This window comes from Castanea sativa, chromosome 11 (genome assembly GCF_040712315.1).
Source record: "Castanea sativa cultivar Marrone di Chiusa Pesio chromosome 11, ASM4071231v1".
NCBI lineage: Eukaryota > Viridiplantae > Streptophyta > Magnoliopsida > Fagales > Fagaceae > Castanea > Castanea sativa.
Genome location: NC_134023.1, coordinates 39,443,776 through 39,463,071, shown reverse-complemented (window position 1 = coordinate 39,463,071; position 19,296 = coordinate 39,443,776). Strand labels below are relative to the sequence as shown.

At 32.7% G+C, this 19,296-nt stretch overlaps 2 protein-coding genes across 2 annotated transcripts; both read left to right on the top strand.

The window, feature by feature from the left end:
- Window positions 1–2,767: 2,767 nt before the first annotated feature.
- LOC142617253 (ACT domain-containing protein ACR12) lies at window positions 2,768–12,346 on the top strand. Its single transcript, XM_075790031.1, has 10 exons — window positions 2,768–3,003; window positions 4,472–4,526; window positions 6,934–7,056; window positions 7,740–7,834; window positions 8,757–8,841; window positions 9,001–9,060; window positions 11,289–11,344; window positions 11,541–11,646; window positions 11,739–11,807; window positions 11,985–12,346. The coding sequence occupies exons 1-10, from the start codon at window positions 2,849–2,851 to the stop codon at window positions 12,045–12,047; spliced, it is 867 nt and encodes a 288-aa protein (XP_075646146.1). The 5' UTR covers window positions 2,768–2,848; the 3' UTR covers window positions 12,048–12,346.
- Window positions 12,347–14,572: 2,226 nt separating this feature from the next.
- On the top strand, window positions 14,573–15,647 carry LOC142617325 (germin-like protein subfamily 3 member 2). Its single transcript, XM_075790117.1, has one exon. The coding sequence runs from the start codon at window positions 14,836–14,838 to the stop codon at window positions 15,481–15,483; it is 648 nt and encodes a 215-aa protein (XP_075646232.1). The 5' UTR covers window positions 14,573–14,835; the 3' UTR covers window positions 15,484–15,647.
- The last annotated feature ends 3,649 nt before the right edge of the window (window positions 15,648–19,296 follow it).

Below are 19,296 nucleotides of genomic sequence, written 5' to 3'. Positions count from 1 at the left end.
TAATTGTTCGTGAAAACATAAAACACACACACAAACACTTATTTGACATTAAAAATTTTCCAAGCCATAAATGAAGTAATGCTTCTTATAGAGGAGAAGATCTCACCACATTTCTAGATAAAGGGTGAGTCAATTTGATTGGCCTTCTAGTGACAAGAATTGGAGATCAAATTGAAGAAAAAAGAGAGTTCTTCTCAAGAACCCTAGGAATCACAATTTGACAAGAAGGCTTAGTAGAACATTGAAAAATGTTTGAGGAAAAACAAGAACAAGACTTTCCAAAAAGGGGTTTGTTAAAAAAAAATCGATAAATTTTGCTAAAGTTTTTCCTTTCTACTAAGAAGTAAGAAATGCCTCTTGACATTAGAAATTGTTATTTATTTTTTAATTACATAAATTATATTTTTTGAGATATGGGCATAAGAATGAAGAAGGTATAGTTTGAAGCATTTGTTAGTTGTATTGCCTTATATAATCTAATACTTCTAATAACCTCAATACATACCAAGAATAGGACTTTATTACTTTATTTTCGAGGGACTTAAAATTATTAACAAATATAAAATATTTGTGTACACATCAAAATTTTATGATGTATTTATAGCCGTTTGATTGATCATGATCAAATACTTGTGGTCAAATTAGTTTGCATTTAATGATGTGTCAACAGTGGACAATCAGCAAATAAAATCAAGCCACACGTCAAGAGTTACCATGACTCACATATAAATGACATGTGTCCAAGGCACGTGGCAGCATTAAATGAAGAAAGCCATGTGACAATCTCAAAAGAAAAGACTCACATGAAAAATTTTCATTAAATGAAAGAACGAATTAAATTCAAATTTAAATTTGTAATTAACTCTCAATAAATGTTGAGAGAATATTCCAAATCAAATGCTATTAAGTTGCCTATAAATAAAAACCCCTCAAATGTAAAAAGAAGGAGAAACTTAGAGAGAAAATTCCTACTGATACTCTACCAAAATAGAGAGTCATCTCTAAGTCCAAAAGAGCACCCTTACTCCTTCAAAATCAAGGCTTATTTCCATTTCTTCAAATCAAAGTAGGGATTTTCCTTCAATTTAGTTTGAGATCAAGTCAACGGCCCTCAACTTCAAATCAAAGCTCAAATACATCCAATCACACATCCAACTTAGAGACATTCAAGTACGATTCAAGATCAAGCTTTATAGCCTTTTGGATTGTAGAGTTCTTTGGAGATCGAATCAGATGAGTTTGATTGTATTATTTCATTGTAAAGAGTCATACAGAGGATTGTTCTCACATATATACAAATCAATATAAATTAATAATTTGTTACACTATTTTATAACCGTGTGATTTATTTTTTTACGAATTTTGTGTGTACAATTTCTATGTTTATACAAAACAAGGAGAGGAAAACAAAGTGTTAAAACAAATATCAAGATAGTCACCGTTCTAATTATTATAATCAAAATACACTAATTTCACTTTTCTATGCGAGAAAGACTTCGAACGAAAAAGGACAAAGGGGGATTAGGGCCATGCCTAATGCTTCCCATCCATCATCAATCAATATCAAACAGAAGAAGATTAAAAAGTTGGCCCTTGAACCCCACTTCTGATACAAAAAGAACATAAATAATAATCTTTCCCCCGGACCCTCATGACACATGCAATCCAACATGGCATGCACTACTCTGGACCCCACCCAAATGACCTCACACTCAAGGCCAACCCAAGTGATGTTAGAGATAACATTGTTAAAAAAGAAAGGTTGTGTTATCGAAAGTACCTAGGGCATTTGGTAATAGATTATTTGGGAAAATTTTGACACCAACTTCGTGAGATATATAAAAATAAAAGAATAAATTACAAATTATACCCTTAAAGTTTAAGAATATTTTGATTTTATACCCTAAAATTTTAGAATTTTGATTTTATCTCCTGAAGTTTGGGAGTATTTAGATTTTATACCTTGACATTTTAAAATTTAAATTTTACTCTCTAAAGTTTTGGAGTGTTTAGATTTTACATTTTAAAATTTTGAAATTTCAAGGTGTAAAATCCAAACATCTCTAAACTTTAGAGAATAAACTTTAAACATCCCTAAAATTAGAAGGTAAAATCCAAATTTTGAAATGTCAGGGTATAAAATTCAAACATCTCCAAACTTTAGGAGGTAAAATCCAAATTTCAAAACTTTAGGGTATAAAATCTAAACACCCCAATCTTTGAAATGTAATTTGCAATTTACCAAAAATAAAAATGTGTCAAAAAAGTCAATTACTTTTTTTTTCCATAAAAAAATATAAAATAAAATTTTAAAATAAAAAACAATTCAAACATTCAAACTTATAAAATAAAATTTAGAGAAGTCTATAGACATAAAAAATTTGACAAAAAAAAAAAAAATTCAAACTTATAAAATAAAATTTAGAGAAGTCTACTGACACAAAAAATTTGATAAAAAATTTTACTTCCGACTATTGTGGCATATTGTTAGCGGTATCATTACTCTTTATAAGAAGAATCTAGCACTACAAACTACTACACAATTTTTTTGTCACAACTATGACTTGGTAGAATACAAGTAACAAAGACAAAGTGGTAAGAAACTAAGCAAATCACTCACAATCTACCACATCAATATTATAACAAAAAGTCATGTAATAATTGGTAGTTCTAGAATTATTGTAGTTATAGAATTATTGGCTACTCAATGCTTTGACATTTTCAAACAAGAAAAAATATCATATAAGACTAGCACGTACTTGTACCCTACTCACAGTAAAAACAACTCCAAAACTAACAACCATCACCACTCTCTTCCACTAACCATTTCCTCAAAAAAAACTTCCAAATGGCTCTCGCAAATTCCACCGTCTTCTTTGCCTCTTCTTCCTCTGCCTTCCGCCACCGATCTAGGGTTTTCGCTCTCGATTTCGCTCCGATACTCACGGTTTTCGGAGTTCCGAACAAGTGCTCCGAACTCGGATTCACTTTCTCCACTAAAAAGTAAGTCACTCGCTCCTGTTCTTTCGCTGTTTGGATGCCAAGAAAAAAGAAAAAAGAAAACTTCGTATGTGCATGTGCATGACGAAGCTCCGCTTTGATTTTCGTAAGATTTCATTTATTTTTGACTCTATATGTAAATCTTACTGTGTTCAAAGTAGGTGATCTGATCGGATTGTTTCTGTTCAAAGTAGGTGATATTCATTTCCGGCAACTTCAGATAGATTAGATTTTTTTTTTCTTTCTTCTGGCTTTATCTGTTTTCTCAGCAACCAAACGGGGGATAGGTGTACTAGATTTGTGAATTTTACTCTGTTCGATTGGATTGTTTTGGTTCCTATTCTTTGATTCTGAAAATCAATCAATTTCGTTTTGTTTATATATCTTCAATCATGAAGCAGCATGTTGATCAATGAAAAATAATATACAACGACCTGGTGCTGTGTTTGATTCCTGAGAATATGCTTTGAAAAGTTTTCAAAGTCAAATAATTGATCGTCTGTTTGGTTACTGAGGAAAGTAATTTTTTTAATTAGTAGTTACTGAGGAAAATATTAAGGAAAAGAAAAGAAAAGATGGATCTATACTTTTGTTTTTTTTAATAAAGTGAATATGTTCTAGTAAATAGTGTTAAATGTTTGTTCTATTCTTTGTTGACTGAAGTATTTGGTCTTCTATTGTCTTGTCCTACTAGTTTGCAGAACCTTAAAATTAAAGGTTTTCAATAAATTTTCGATGCCCACGTTGAAATTTAAAACTTGGATATCTGGGTCTTAGGATTTTAATAACAGCCGAATTTAGCTCAGTACAATCACTTGGTCCAGCTGAGTTTATATTTATAAAAAAAAAGAGTGATATCAGAATTTGTCTTGTACAAACTCCAATTGATATATTTTTGTTGATAGGTAAAAATAATTTTATTGAATCGTGACTACCTCGTGACAATTGGCATGAAGTAGCCTAAAAAATTACAAATGGAAAACTATCTACATATGGATCAAATCTATGAAAGAATGGATAGAGTTACTATCTATGAGACTTGGCACAAAGGATCACTCATAAAGAGAACTTACGAAGGATGCTTGCAATTGATTTATCAAGAGCAAGTTACTTTGCTGAGGCTAAAGTAGAAGCTGAAATATATTTTTTATTCTTTTTTTTTTATCAACGAACATTTGGTTATGGATCCTCTTAACTCTTCCTGTCACAATCTCATAAAATATTCTGGATGGAATAATATGAAACTTTGTTTATATTGTTGGATGTTTGTGGTTTATTCAGTGATGCTGTAGTTGTAGTTGCACTCCATGGTTTTTGACCCTGTTAATTGGTATACTTGTTGTAATAATTCTCTAGTATTCATGTATATTATATGATCTTTATGTGGTCTGGGTCTGATTTGTCTTTCTATGAAACAGAGAGGATGACCCTGAATGATTTGTTATCTAATATTGCTTCATCTGTTATGCAGGAACATTTTGTACGCATCTACTGATGGTTTGAATGCAGTTAGTTCAACCTCATTGGTCAGTAACATGATTCTTGCCACTTCATATGTTATGTATTTGACTTCTTGTTAGGAAAACTTTGAGTATGAAAAAGAAGCATATTATCATGATTATGGAGGTAGAGTTTTGTTTTCATGAACATTGATGCAATGATTGTAGTCGCTTGTACAGTTGATTAGTAATGTATAGAATCTATTAAACCTACATTTTTTTTTCCATATTTCTGCTTAAAACAACTGAATACATTGTTTGTACAAGGGAAGAGTACCCACCAATGGAACAACTTGTTATTTGAGTCTTGCATGGTAATTTTGCCTTTGGTGTTGTGGGATGTACTGATATTATAAGATCTAGTTGAGAATTTTATTTCCTCTCAGTTATTTTCTTTTGCACATTTTCTTGGGATAATGACAAATAACCCACCAGTGGGTTATCTGAAGCTATCTGAAGCTGACCCAAATCAGATTTTGCATTTAAGGCATTTTTTTACCTGTTTTGAAGCTGTCTCTGCTCTAAAGTTTAAGTTGGGAAAGTCAGAGCTAGTAGTTGGTGATGTGAATAATCTGGAGGAATTTGGCAACTATTTTGGGGTGTAAAATGTTGATCGTACCAATGAAATATTTAGGTCTTACTTTGGGTGCCAAATTCAAAGCAAAGACTATCTAGAACACCATTTTGGAGAAGATGGAAAAAAGACTGGCAGGATGGAAACAACTTTATCTCTCAAAGGGAGATATAATTACCTTGATCAAAAGCACTATTTCAAACATGCCTGCCAGTAGATGTGGATCACTGCATTGAAAAGTTATGGCAAGGTTAGTAAATGCCATTTTGTTAAATGGAATAAAATTTGTTAAGTTTTTAAAGCTTTGGGGATGTGGTTAAGATTGTGGAGGAGGGTAGTAGAGAAGAAGATTATATGTGAGGTGGATGGTGAACTAATGTTGTTAATGGAGAGATTGTAGAGGAGTATGGTACTTTGTGGAAACATATTCAAAGAGATTGGGAAAAGTTTTTGCGGCTCATCAAGTTTGAGGTGGGTTATGATACCAAAGTTAGATTTTGGTATGAAATTTGATGTGGTGATCTTTTGAAGGAGGCTTTCCTGGAGCTATTTCATCTTGTGCGTGTTAGTGAAGATTCAATAGCATATCACATGCAGTATTGCAATGACTTTGTTCTTTTGGTTTTGAATTTTATCAAAACAGTACATGACTGGGAGATGGAGATGATAATATTTGTTGGACATCAGCTGCATAAAAGGGGTTTGAGGTTAAATATTACTATAGAGCTTTAGTTCCTAATGGAGATGTGAATTTCCCATGGAAAAGTATCTGGAAGGCTAAGGTCCCAACCAGAGTTGCGTTTTTTTGTTTTGGGACAGCAGGAGAATCTTAACAATAGAAAATTTGAGAAAAAGGAATGTTATTTTAGTAAATTTTTATTGTATTTGCAAAAGAAATTTGTAGACAGTTGATCGTTACTCTTTTCATTGTTCTATGGCCAGAGAGTTGTGGACTATGGTTTTAAGCCTATTTGGGGTACAATGCGTGGTGTAAAGGTGTAATATATTTGCTATAATGTTGGCAAGGCCACTCTGGTTGACATCAGAACATAGAACTTTTTGAAAGGCAATTCGTCATTGAAATAGTTGTTTTTTCAGATCGTTGCTTGAAGATGACAATGTTTGGATTATTTTCTATTTCAAACTCATTAGATTTGATTGGTCATTGTAATTTTAGAATTTATATGTGGGTGTACATATTGTATACTTCCTGTTTACTCGGGCTACACTCTTTATCTTACTAGAATTTGTAACTTATGGAAAAGAAAAGGAAATATAACCCACTAGTGGTTTAGGGTGATTTCACTTTACTTACCCATGGTTTGTAACACTTTACCGATGAAAATGTTTCCCTTTCGAATTAAAACTCAGTATGCTTAGATATTATTTATTTTTGATTGGTAAGTTACACCCACCTAGTGGGCCTTGAATTTATAACCTCACCTTCCAATCCATTATTATGGGAGAAGAAAGTGCCAGTTGAGTATAGCTCATTGGCGTAGACTAAAAGAGTAATAACAAGACCTTCACGTGTGGAGAGTAAAGGACCAAACTAAAACGTATATGATGAAACCCTAGATAACTTTAATGTACAAAATAAGTTTAATTTAGCTATAGTATTTCAACATTGCCCATGTAATTGCATCACTAGATGAGTTGTTTGGTTGCCTTTTTCTTCTTCTTCTTCTTCTTTTTTGTGTGTGTGTGTGGGGGGGGGGGGGGGATGAGGGGGGTTGGGGGTCATGACTCCAATGAATCTGTAAGTATGGTCAACTTTGGAAGTATTAGGATGTAATCCTTTTGGTTTGGTTTTTCTTAAAGGATAAATTATTGTAAGTTGGTGGGATAATTGTAATGCAGAAGTCCGAACAAGATGCTGATTATGTCCCTATGCCAATAGTCAATATAGATCAAGATTCAGATTCTGATGCAACGATTGTACAGCTCAGCTTTGGAGATCGCCTTGGAGCTCTCCTTGACACGGTAAAGTGGCTACTGGCAACTTATGCTATTCACTCTCTGTGAAGAAACTAGTATAAGATAACATACATCATGAATTTCTAAATTACTGTACATGAAACATGCTTGGGGTTGCTATCACATTGTGAAGGAATGTGGGACAGGTTGAAACTACAAATTTTTTTTTATGAAGAAAATTTTCTTAGTTGGGTTTCTTAAAAATTGCTACCCAGTTAGATTCTCAAATAGGGCCTTGTTTGATATGCTGGAACTCCACAGATTAATATATATATATATATATATATATATATATATATATATATATATATTTACTGAAAAGTGGGAACTTAAAGTCTTAAAGGATTACAAGAAATTAAGCAAATTTGGTGGGGGTTATTGGTAGAAAACACATTAATCTGAGCACCAACTGTGCTGTTCTTGCTTAGTAATTTAGATTCACTAATGAAGACCTTTAGTACACTGCCTGTGTACTTTCTTGTCCCTTTCCTTCTATTATTTGATTTGATTTTATTATTTTTTTATGAATATAAAAAGAAGTAATTCAGAATCACTAATGATAAGTAAAGGAGGCCTCATAGTAGGGTCAGAGCTGTGCATTGCCCTCCCTTTCTGATGAATTTAATACTAATAGATTCTTGAAAACTGTTAAAGCTAATGAGTTTCCTTGGTTTATTGTGCTTGGGCAGATGAAAGCATTGAAAGATTTGGGATTGGATGTGTCAAAAGGAACTGTTGCCACTGAGGGATCTGTCAAAAAAACAAAATTTTTCATTAAGCGATTGTAAGTGATTCTTTTGGCATCTCCTTCAGGGTCCTTTTGTAAAGTTATCCCTTACATGGTGGTAAAGGAAATTTGTTAATTAGTCAAGTGGTTAATTTTTCTTCATCTGCAACAAAAATTCTTTATCCTTTTCCTCTAATTTTTTACCATTAGAGACAAATATCTCTCTTCTAAAAGTAGTACGTGCAATTTGTCCAACCTGTTGCAAGACAAAAAATTTGTTGTCACTTATAGATTGGATGAGGCTAAAACGTAACTAGTCGAGGGCCCTGCTTTAGCTTGTTGGAGATTATAACGTAATTTTTTTAAGCATCAGAAGCTTTGCTCTAAAATTGATGTCAATCCTGTAGTTGTGCATAATACCTTTTCTTTGTATATCTTTAGGCTTCTTTGTGTTAATTATTATGTACATGAAGTAGTCTTTTTTCAATAAAATATTATTACTTTTTTAAAAATAAAATAAAAAGACAAGCAAGTCAGCAACAACGATTGGACAAAAACATGTATTTTAACCAAAGTCCAATGGGTAATTGAAGCTAGTCAGTTCACATTCTTAGAAGTCCTGTCATATTGCAATATATCCATTAGTGTAGTCAGTTCATCTATTGGATGTTGATATATAAACTTCTGAGCAAAACAGAATATTTTGAAGCTAATAGTGTAGAGAAACTAGTTGCACTTGCACATTTTTCTTATTTTTTCTCTTCTTAAAACCTTTTTTTTTTGTTTGCATCAACCTGGAAGGAGAATTTGTGAGCGGAGATTAATAAGATGCTTTACATAATTTTCGATATTGACAATGCTACCAATGCTAGATATCAGAAGACTGAAAAATTCACATCAGCCCCATGGTCTAATTATTGTACTGGTACTTGTTTACTGCAAGTTTTTAGCATTTACAGATTGAATTTGGTTATGCTAGAGACACTGGGCGCAAAGTTGAAGATCCTGATATGTTAGAGAGGATTCGACTTACCATCATTAACAATCTTTTGGAGTACCATCCCGTGAGTATGCTCTACAACATATAAGTTCTATTTTTGTTTTATCCTTTGGTGTTTTGAGGGATGCAAGTTGGAGATAGTTTTTTTCCCCCAGTTATCTTACATTTCTGTCAATTGGTTTTTCATTAGCAAGTGTCAATTTTTATTTTTTATTTCTTGTAGGAATGTAGCGTGCAACTGGCTCTGGGTGAGGCTTTTGGAATAAAAGCTCCAGAGAAAAAGGTGATTTGTTGAATATCCTTTAATATTAGAACCTTATCTTCTTAGTAAAATTTCTTTTTTATGCTTCTCTACATCGGACATACTTTTCAGAGATTGAGCTTCCAGTACGGAAATTCATTTCATTCAGGTCCATGGTGAAACTATGTAACCGAACAACATTTAGATTATGTGGGTTTTGATTCTAACGTGCAAATAATAGATTTCTTTCATTGTGGTTTGCAACTATTTTTGGTTAGCCAATGAAATTGTTATTAGAAAAAACAAATTTGAGGCTTGGAGTGGAATAAGCCTTGGCTTGTGTCTTCCGTATAATTGTGATAGAGACGTCTACCTAGTCTCATGGGTGATAGTGTGAATCAATTGATGCCAAACATGGTTGAAAACTTGTATGTGCATTTGCATATATACATGTACATGAGCACATGCACAATGCCTTTCATGATTGTCACTTTGAAAGCATTCCATATCCACAGATGTGAAATAAAGAAGAAATATTTTGCATGCTTGACTGTAAATGCCAGAAGGGACACCTATATGTCCATTTACTCCCCCAGCCCCTCTCTCTTGTCTTCAAGTTCTGCTACTTCCCTTTCTCAGAAGGAAAAAGTTTACCTCCAAACTGGTTTGGAGGAAATTTCTCCAACCCACTATGTGGTGATTTATAAAACCATCCACGTATATGTTTAGTCACATGACTTATTTCATGAGTCATATGACTTATTAAAATTGTACAGATTGATAGTTTATAAATCACCATGTAATTGGTTGGAGGAAAATTTTGTCCTTATGATAATGCAACTATATATCCAAACAAGTTCATCTGGCGTCTCAAAACTTTTACTAGTATTTTGGTTGTTTCATGGTAATCTTTTAAGATTCTTTGGAATCCTCTAGTATTCCCATGTCTGGTTGCAATTAACTCATAGGAGCCGACATTTGGATTCCTACCAAACCTCACTTTTGTGGGAATGTGGGTTCACTCTTATAAAGGTGGGTATCAACATTCCCATGGCATGAAAAAGTTATATTTTCTTTAAAGTGCTAGTTTTATCCCCTCTTTAATACCCTTTAACTATCAAAAATATAAATCTCCACACATTTGCATGATAGCAATGCACATAGGGAGGGCATCATTTTGATTAATAAGCCATGATTTTCTGATAAATAATGAAACAAGAGTTTGAAATAACTTTTTTTTTTTTTTGATAAGTAACGAAAATTTTATTAAAAAATGAAAAACAACCAACCCGAGTACATTGGGAATGTACTATGGGGGCATAAATCAATAACCAAGATTACAACGATCAAGTAAAACAGGAAGGGAAGAACAAGAAAAATGACAAAAGACCACACTCCAATCGAGGAGAATGTGTAAGAAAAAAGACTTCATCTCTAATATAGAGCGTTCACAACCCTCAAAGCATCTAGCATTCCTTTCGCGCCAAATACACCATAACAAGCAATGAGGCACAATTCTCCACAACTCTATATTTCTATGTCTTCCAAACTTACCCTGCCAAGACTCAAACAACTCAATAACCTTCTAAGGCATAACCCAATGAATTCCAAACAAGCAAAACACCAACGACCATAACTATTTTGGTCTTGTATGTGTCATTTTGAAATATTTGATTCTTATTTTGTGAAATTGACTTTATTCATAGCCGATATTATCTTTCTCATTAATTATTTGTAGGGAGCCATATAAAATCTAATTATTTGTAAAATTGATGTATACGCTTGATATTGTATTTATAAACCCAAAAATATTACAAAAAGAATAAATAATTCCTATAAGATTCTTAGGAATAAACCAAACGTGGGGATCTCATACATCCAAGAATCTTATTAGATTTTAAAATTTTTTTTTTTTAATTTTTAAATTGAGAATCTTAGGATTCCTAATCAAACCAAACTTGACTATGTTTACATCCCCAAACATCTAGATTATTAGGCATCACATTCTTAGGAATATAGATGTTGGGGAGCAATATTAGATTCTTTGAACCAAATGCAATGTTTTAGCTTATTACTGGTTTGATATTGAATGGTCTTTTTTATTTCCCATGTGCCATGGGTGAGGCATATTTAACAAATTATATATAGTCATACGATGTTGATCAATCAGAGGTTTCATGGCTAGAATCTAGATAGCAAATCTAACTTCTATTTAATGTGCCTTTTGTAACTGTAGAAATTTGAATTGAAGTTATTGATTTGTTCTGCAGCTTGATATTGATATTGCAACTCACATACAAGTCAAGGAAGATGGACCTAAGAGGAGGTTTTGCTATCTTTTAGCATTTTGATTTATTGGTCTTTTTTTTTTTCTTCTTGACTTCTTATTGCTCTGCTGGTTCTATCTTTGCATGACTCACCCTGTTGGGAGGTCATGATCTGAATGAAGTTTTGACACTTATTTGAAAGAATGGGTGCATTGATGTATCATCTCATATTGCATGTCGCTCTGCAATTTACAGCTTACTTTACATAGAGACCGCGGATAGACCTGGATTACTGGTAGAAATTATCAAAATCATTGCTGATATTAACATTGATGTGGAATCAGCAGAGATTGATACAGAAGTATGCTTTCCTCTCTCTCTCTCTCTCTCTCTCTCTCTCTCTCTCTCTCTCTCTTATTTTGCTAGATCAAGTTCTCATCTCTCATCTTACAGGGACTGGTAGCCAAAGATAAGTTTCATGTCAGCTACAGAGGGGCAGCATTAAACAGCTCCTTGTCTCAGGTAATTAGTTAGGTATCAACATGCTGGACACCTTGGAAGTTTCCTTCCTGTTGTTGAGCAATTACTAAATTTTTTCTTCAACTTGTATGTTCCAGGTTTAGAAAAAGTTAGATTTTATCTTTTAAAAAATTAAGCCATTTTTAAGACACTTATGATACAATATATTTGAATGTGCAGGTATTGGTGAATTGTCTACGATATTATCTCCGAAGGCCAGAAACTGACATAGATAGTTACTAATACCTTGGAAGAACCATTTCTTGGCTGTAAACTCAAAATAACTGTTCTTGTACTAAATCATCCTTGATCTATAGAAGTCCCCTGTTTAAGGTGTGCTACCAGATCATCTTTGAGCTATAAAAGTCCTCTGTTTAAGTTGTGTTTCAAGAACCTGAGCTATGGTAATCTAATTGCATTTTGGGATACTTTGCCATGAACTCTGGTCTAGTTACTTTGAAAATGAGTAGTTGTAAATAGTATGTAAAATATTGGCACTAGCCATTTGTGCAGTTTTACCCTCCAAAGGACAACTTTTTCCATAACTTGCTGTTTTGGCAAATTGTGATTAGAGCAATATCGCTTTCACTTTAGCTATCAATGACATAACTTAAATTATGCACCAATCATAAAGAGCCATATTAATATTTAAGCAAAAAGTTTGTGAAAAATGATGTGTGATGTCTTAGACATTGATTTGCCCATGCCCCAATACGCATGCTAACTTGCAGGGACAAAAGGATGAAAAACTAGTTGGTGCGTTAGTGTGGTGTAAACCGTGTAATTAGGATTCTAAATCAGGCTTGCAAGCGTTGGTGCGTTAATATTTGCTTTTGTTTTTCATGTTTCCCAATTTAGACGTAGTAAACAGGCACAAGGAAAACTATATAGTTTTTGTGATAATAGCACACATGCGTGCATACTTATTTGCCCTTGCATCATCATCATCATCACCACCATCATCATCATTTTTATTTTTATTATTTTTATTTTTATTATTTAGTTTTCTTTTCCTAAAGGGAAAAAAAAGAGTAGACAGTCGAGTTTGTTTGTTAGTACATTGTCTCTGTCTGCTGCATATTCTTTTGCATCTAGGAGGTATTTATATAATTTGTTCGGAAGAAAAGAATTAAATGCATACCTGCTATATAGAAAGTTTATCCCAAATAGAAACTCTAATAATAGTCAAACTGGCAAAGTTGTAGGACCTATTGTATGATCTTTTGACCAAGTTTCAGCCAACCGAAATCAGTAATCACATTCGGTTCTAACATCACTTCTCCATCTTCATCGACCTTGAGTAGGCTCTATTCATGTATAGTTTGAATAATGAGAAACACAAGATGTAGATGTTGGAGGGAGGATCCAAAAAGTAAGCAACCATCCTCATCCCCTCCACAATTTAAAAACGTCCATAAAACCTTGGAGAAAGCTTCATGTTCCCACGTCCATGAATAAAAAGTTGTAAAAGAAACCTCGGAGAAAACTTTATATTTTCATGGCGAAAGCTTTGTGGAAAAGGAACCTTGGAGAAAGCTTTATGTTTCCACATGTATGAATAGTAAGTTGTCCAAGGTTCGAAGCTTAAGAAAAACCTTAATCTCCAGTCTCAAACTTAAGTTTTGCATAAAGCTTTTATCTCATGTTTTTGTTGCATGCAGTGGAAACATAAAATCCTTTTTCATATTGCTAGTGTGGATGACTATAAAGTATCTCAAAGGGAGTCATTTTGGTTGTTGTTTGGCAAGTATTATACTCAATACCCATACTTTGCCCATGGAAGCCAAAGTACCCTTTATTTATGTCTTGAGCTTGCAAAATCAATTAAGTATTTTGTGTTGCAACTCGCTGTGGGATGAGTGTTGGTGTTTTGACTTTTGAGAGGAGAAATAATGAATATTTTTAATAGAATGCGTAAAAATTGAGTGGGATGAATTCTATATTTGAAATGTATGCAACAAGCTTCACTTAGAAAAAAATTTAATTTTTTTTTAAATACAACTAAATTTTAACCTTCAGCATATAGCTTTAAATATATTATTTTAATTTTAAAATAAATGATGACTAACAATTTTTGAATTAAAGGGACTTTCAAATAAATTTAAAAAATCTTTTTTTTTTTCAACGGTCAAATCACATGCATGTGAGGTGTTCTCAAAGTGTCCATGTTTGACACGGACACCCTTTAAAAAATTTTAATGAGGCTGTGCTTCTTAGAGCATCCCCATTCCCCAGCCGACATAATAGTTAAATATGTTTTTTTTCCTCTAAATCTCAGGTCAAGTGAAATATTTACAACACAACAAATTTTAGTAATAAATTGTTATCGGTTATAATTTGAAACCACTACTGAAATTATGTTTTTGCTTGCTAATAACAGCTAGTAACAACCTATCATTTAAGATTTGTTGTGAAAATATTGTGATAATGTTGTGAATATAAAATTTCTAAAATAAATAGCCGCAGCTGTGTTTAATTAGCAAAATATGTTAAAAATCTTGTTTACAAAGTTGTACATACCCGTGGGAATGGCATTATTCTTGTGAACTACTATAACCAAAAAAAAAAGTCATTCTTCTTTTTTTATTTATTTCCCCTATTTGTAGCAGTTGGAAGGTTCATGGATTTAGGTCAATTTTACAATATTACATTAAAAAAGAATAAGAAGTGTTTAGGTGAGGGATTTGTTAGCATACCAAAATCTTTTAATATACGCGTTGTGCAATTATGAAAGCCATTAACACAACTCAACATCACTTTAATTAATCAACCAATCAATCCTCCCACTAGAAAATGCCAACAGGCCTAGGCAAAAAAGAAGAAGAAGCAATGTTATCCTCTCTGGACGTGCTAGTCTTTGTCTCCAAGCTAAGTACATCATGAATTAGAAAACCACTGTCTATCTATACTCTCTATATATATAGCAAGAAATTCATACATATTATTCATCCAGTAATTAATAGGCTTTAACTTCTCTCCAGTTGGTACAACAATTTCCTCTCAAAGACCATTCTTGATCCATAACCAAAGAATGCAAACAATGATTCAGAAAATTACACTTTTTTTAGCTCTTGTTCTCCTCCGCAGCCATGTAGTCTTTGCTTCTGACCCTGATCCAGTCCTAGACTACTGCGTAGCCAACAAAGAATCTGCAATTAGTAACCCCTCATGCAAGAACTCATCAGCTGTCACAGTTGAAGATTTCATATTCTCAGGCATAAAGACTCCTGGAAACTATAGGCAAACTGGCTTCTCATCCGTGGCAGTGAATTCAAATGTCTTTCCGGGATTAAACACGCTTGGTATGTCATTTGTAAGGGCAGACTTTGATGTTGATGGAATCAATGTGCCACATTTTCATCCTAGAGCAACTGAGACTGCTTTTGTGCTGGAGGGAAGGATTTATTCAGGATTTGTCGATACTAGCAACCGGATTTTTGCCAAAGTGATAGAGAAAGGCGAGGTCATGGTGTTTCCTAGAGGTCTAGTACACTTTCAAATGAATGTTGGAGATAAACCAGCGACCATTTTAGGGAGTTTCGACAGCCAAAACCCAGGATTGATGAGGCTCCCAACTGCAATTTTCGGTTCTGGAATTAAGGAAGAGCTTTTGGAGAACGTTTTCGGATTGAGTTCTAAGGATATTGCCAAGTTGAGGAAGAGGTTTGCTCCCCACTGATTGAGCTGTGCACTCATGTCAAACTTATTTAAAATACTTCAAAAGTGCAGCATATGTTACGAGCTAAGTTATGTCTGCAAAAAATAATGTAATAACTGCATCTATATAATATTTATGACTTATAATTTTGGTGATTATTAGTGGACAGTTATCATATTTGGTCCTGCTTAGTGGTTGTTATTATCCAGTTTTTTGAGACATCCGCAGGTTATTTCAATTAGTTTCTAGATTGATTGTTCTTCTTCTTGATGTGGGGTACAAAGCAATGCTATAAATTCAAGTAGCAAGATGATACAAATTAATTTTTTAAAATTAAAAAAGCTATGAAAATCTTGATAGGTATGTAGCAAGATGTGGGGTACAAAACAATGCTATTATTCAGGTTATTTTTTAATTTTCTTTTTTGGGGGCTGTATTCACTAAGATTTTCATATTTTACTCATTACATTGGTTACTCTGTTTTAATTCATTTTCTTATGAATTTGAAAGCAGGGATGGAACCTAAACCTCAAGTTAGGGGGCCCAAAAAAAAAATATGAAACTTCAAATAAACATCAATTGAGAATTAACAAACCGTTAACAAAGATAAAGACACAAAATCGTTATTTCCTAATACATTATAACATTACAATACAATCATTTATGAAAATGAATTCAAGCTGTTTTTTTAAATCTTCAAAATCATTTGATAATTGAATCCGAACTAAATGTCTCAATGATGTTTCTGTTGAGAATAATACACAAAGTAATAAAGAAAAAAACAAGGATAACACAAAAGACAAACAAAAATAGATAACTTGGGGGCACAAAATTGTTATCCTTAGACAATATTTGCCCTCATACTCTTGTTGTTAAAGGATTATCGCAAATTTGTCCTCAGGATACAACTAATATTGTGTTCTACAGATAGCAATTCTGGAAAATAATCATAGGATTTCTTGTGTTTTTCTCTAACTTACAACCAAGTTGTTGGATTATTTTTCAAGTGAACATAAGCCTCAATTTATATCGATAGGATTATATTTCATCAAAATGCATGTACAGAGAGTCAAAATGTTTCACAGAACCATTCACCAGGTTTGAAACCTCTTCAAACATTCAGAATAGGTACTAGAAAATTCTGCAGAAAACTTAATTTTACAAGTTTCAATCGGTCAAGAGTTCCTTTTGATCGATCGAATGTTCTCTTCGATTGATCGAACAGGAATCGAATAGCGATCGAATCATCCAGAGACTTTAGGATTATTTTCTTACCATTTTGATCTATCGAGTCAAAGTTTCGACTTATCGAAAATATTGAATTTTAAATTTTCTCTTAGAAAATTTCAGAACTTGAATTTTCACTTTATTAACTTTATAAAATAATATTCTTTAAACTCAAATATCATTATTACAACCTATCCATGTATATACCTATATATATAACGGTTCCTTTCAATAATAACATCAAAGTGTCCATCAAAAACTCATCTTCTATTTTGTTGCGAAGTAAGTTTTGATGACATTCATAACTAAAAATGCTGGCTAGTAGAATCTAGAAGAGTAAGTACAAGTAGGTAGTATTCTAATTTTCTAGTTCTCACTATCAAGTGGGTAGTAATATGATTTTCTAGTTCATACCGATGTACCGTACCACTAATAATAATAATAACAATAATAATTATAATTATAATAATTAATAATTTTTGTTGACATTTAAAATAAAGAGGTAATTATAGTAAATCCACTTGTAGTTTGACCCAAATTCATGTTGCTTATCCGTGGTTTAAAAAGTTTAACTTTGCTCACAACATTTGAACCGTCAGCACAACATAATCATCCACAGATATAACTTTCATCTTTATCATTTCCATTGCTTGTAGTTTTCTTTCTCCAGACTCTTCCTCTCAAATCTCTTTTTCACTCTCTCTCCCTCCCTCTCTCACTAACGCAAAAATCATATCAGAATTCAGAGTACTCTCTTCAACACTACGTAAACAGAGGCATAGAATTTTCCTCACAAATCATAGCCATTCTCTGGTAAAATTGCCATTGACGATTTTGCTGTTGAGTTAATTTTTTTGGGCATGCTAATTTTTTGGATTTTAGCAGTGGTGGAGCCACATGTAGACCCGGTGGCCCCCCAAACTTTTAAATATTCTTTAGTACCCCATAATAAACTTACAAATATAGCCTTACAAAAAATACTACTTGACCTCTCAATTTTTTTTAATGTTTAAATTTTTTTTGGTAAAATTTTAATGTTTAAATTTTAGTGTAAGTTATAATCCTCCCAAAATATATGTCAAGTGTGTGTGTGTATATATATATATGTGGGTAGTATATTTTTGTGTGTATAAAATGTAAAAATATCTCTCCAACTATGATTTCTTTCTTAATATACCATTTTAGTTTTCAATTATTTTGATCATGTATGTAAAATTTTTAATTGATTTACTTACAATCTTGATGCAATATACTGTAACCAAATTGTTAAACCATGTGATTTGAGAATTAAATATATAGACACACAATCACACTTCTATAACATTCTTTTCAATAAATAAAAAAATTTATAATCAATACATAAAATGTAAAAGAAGTCTTAAAATTATTCTACATATATATGATAGTTTTTTTTTAGCTTGAAGGTATGTGCATTGGAGTAATTACATACAATTTATAAGTACACCCCCCCACCCTTTAAGAAGATCTTCTAGCCCTGCCACTAGATTTTAGATCCATAAAAAAAAATTATAACCTTTAAGAGAGGCAACAATATTGTTGAGGAGGACCGAGTGCAATTTTATTGCACAAACAAAATTGAGAGGGGCCCTAGCCCCATGCTAAAGAATGACTATCGGTCTGTTTGGATAGAACTTATTGCTGAAAACTGAAAACTGAAAACACTGTAGCAAAATAATTTTAAAATGTGTAAATAGTACCGCGGGACCCATTTTTAATGAAAAAGTAACTGAAAAGTGAAATTTGTGGGTCCGTAAACAGTGCACGAATGCACTGTTCACGGAAGACTGGTCAACATCTGCGGCTTGGAAAAAAAAAAAAAAAAAAAAAAGAAGCTTGAAACGCAAAACGCAAAACGCAAAACGCAGCCTGAATCCAAACACATTCTATATCACTACTCGAAAGCATTATAGTTTAGAATAATGTTAATTACACGCCACTTAAAGTACACAAGGTACAATCGTACACACAAATCACTTTTTGCACGGGCATCAATTTTCTCCCTAGCACCACTGTCTCTCTACAGTGGAACAATATATATAGGAAAAGCACAACTAATTGCCAGCCACCGGACAGTATGATTTTAGAGAAGATCATAAAAGGCTACGCTAAAAATCCCCACTTTTAGTGCACGTTCCAGCTTCCAACCCACATTATTATTCTCGCATGCTGTTTTGATTGGAGAAGCAAAAGGTTCTCCAAGTGAAGTGTATGGCAAGTTAGTTACCACTACAAAAGGTGAATGATAAATAAACAATATGATTTTTGTATGGATTTTATTAACAGCAGGACACATGAGCATTCATTTAAGAAATACTGCTAAGAAATTTTTATAGAGAAAACAATTTTGACAATATTTTATATATTTTTTCATAAAAGTGGTATCAAAGTTTTTTCTTAAAATGATTCATTGATAAATGCCCTAAAAGCATTTAGATCCTTTCTTAAAATTTATGCATAAATACACTGTATATGGTTAAAACAATTTCTTTGTTATCATTGATTATTTTTCATTGATGAAAAATAATCTCTTTTTTTAAAGAACTCAAAAGGTGAGGTAAAGAAAACATCCATTCTTAAATAACATTA

Bases quoted from the DNA above. Each gene is read 5' to 3' on its own strand.
- LOC142617325 (XM_075790117.1), top strand. From the start codon at position 14,836: ATGCAAACAATGATTCAGAAAATTACACTTTTTTTAGCTCTTGTTCTC.
- LOC142617253 (XM_075790031.1), top strand. From the start codon at position 2,849: ATGGCTCTCGCAAATTCCACCGTCTTCTTTGCCTCTTCTTCCTCTGCC. The intron at 7,835-8,756 runs GTAAGTGATTCT...TGGTTATGCTAG, and splicing joins AAATTTTTCATTAAGCGATT to AGACACTGGGCGCAAAGTTG. The intron at 11,647-11,738 runs GTATGCTTTCCT...CTCATCTTACAG, and splicing joins CAGCAGAGATTGATACAGAA to GGACTGGTAGCCAAAGATAA.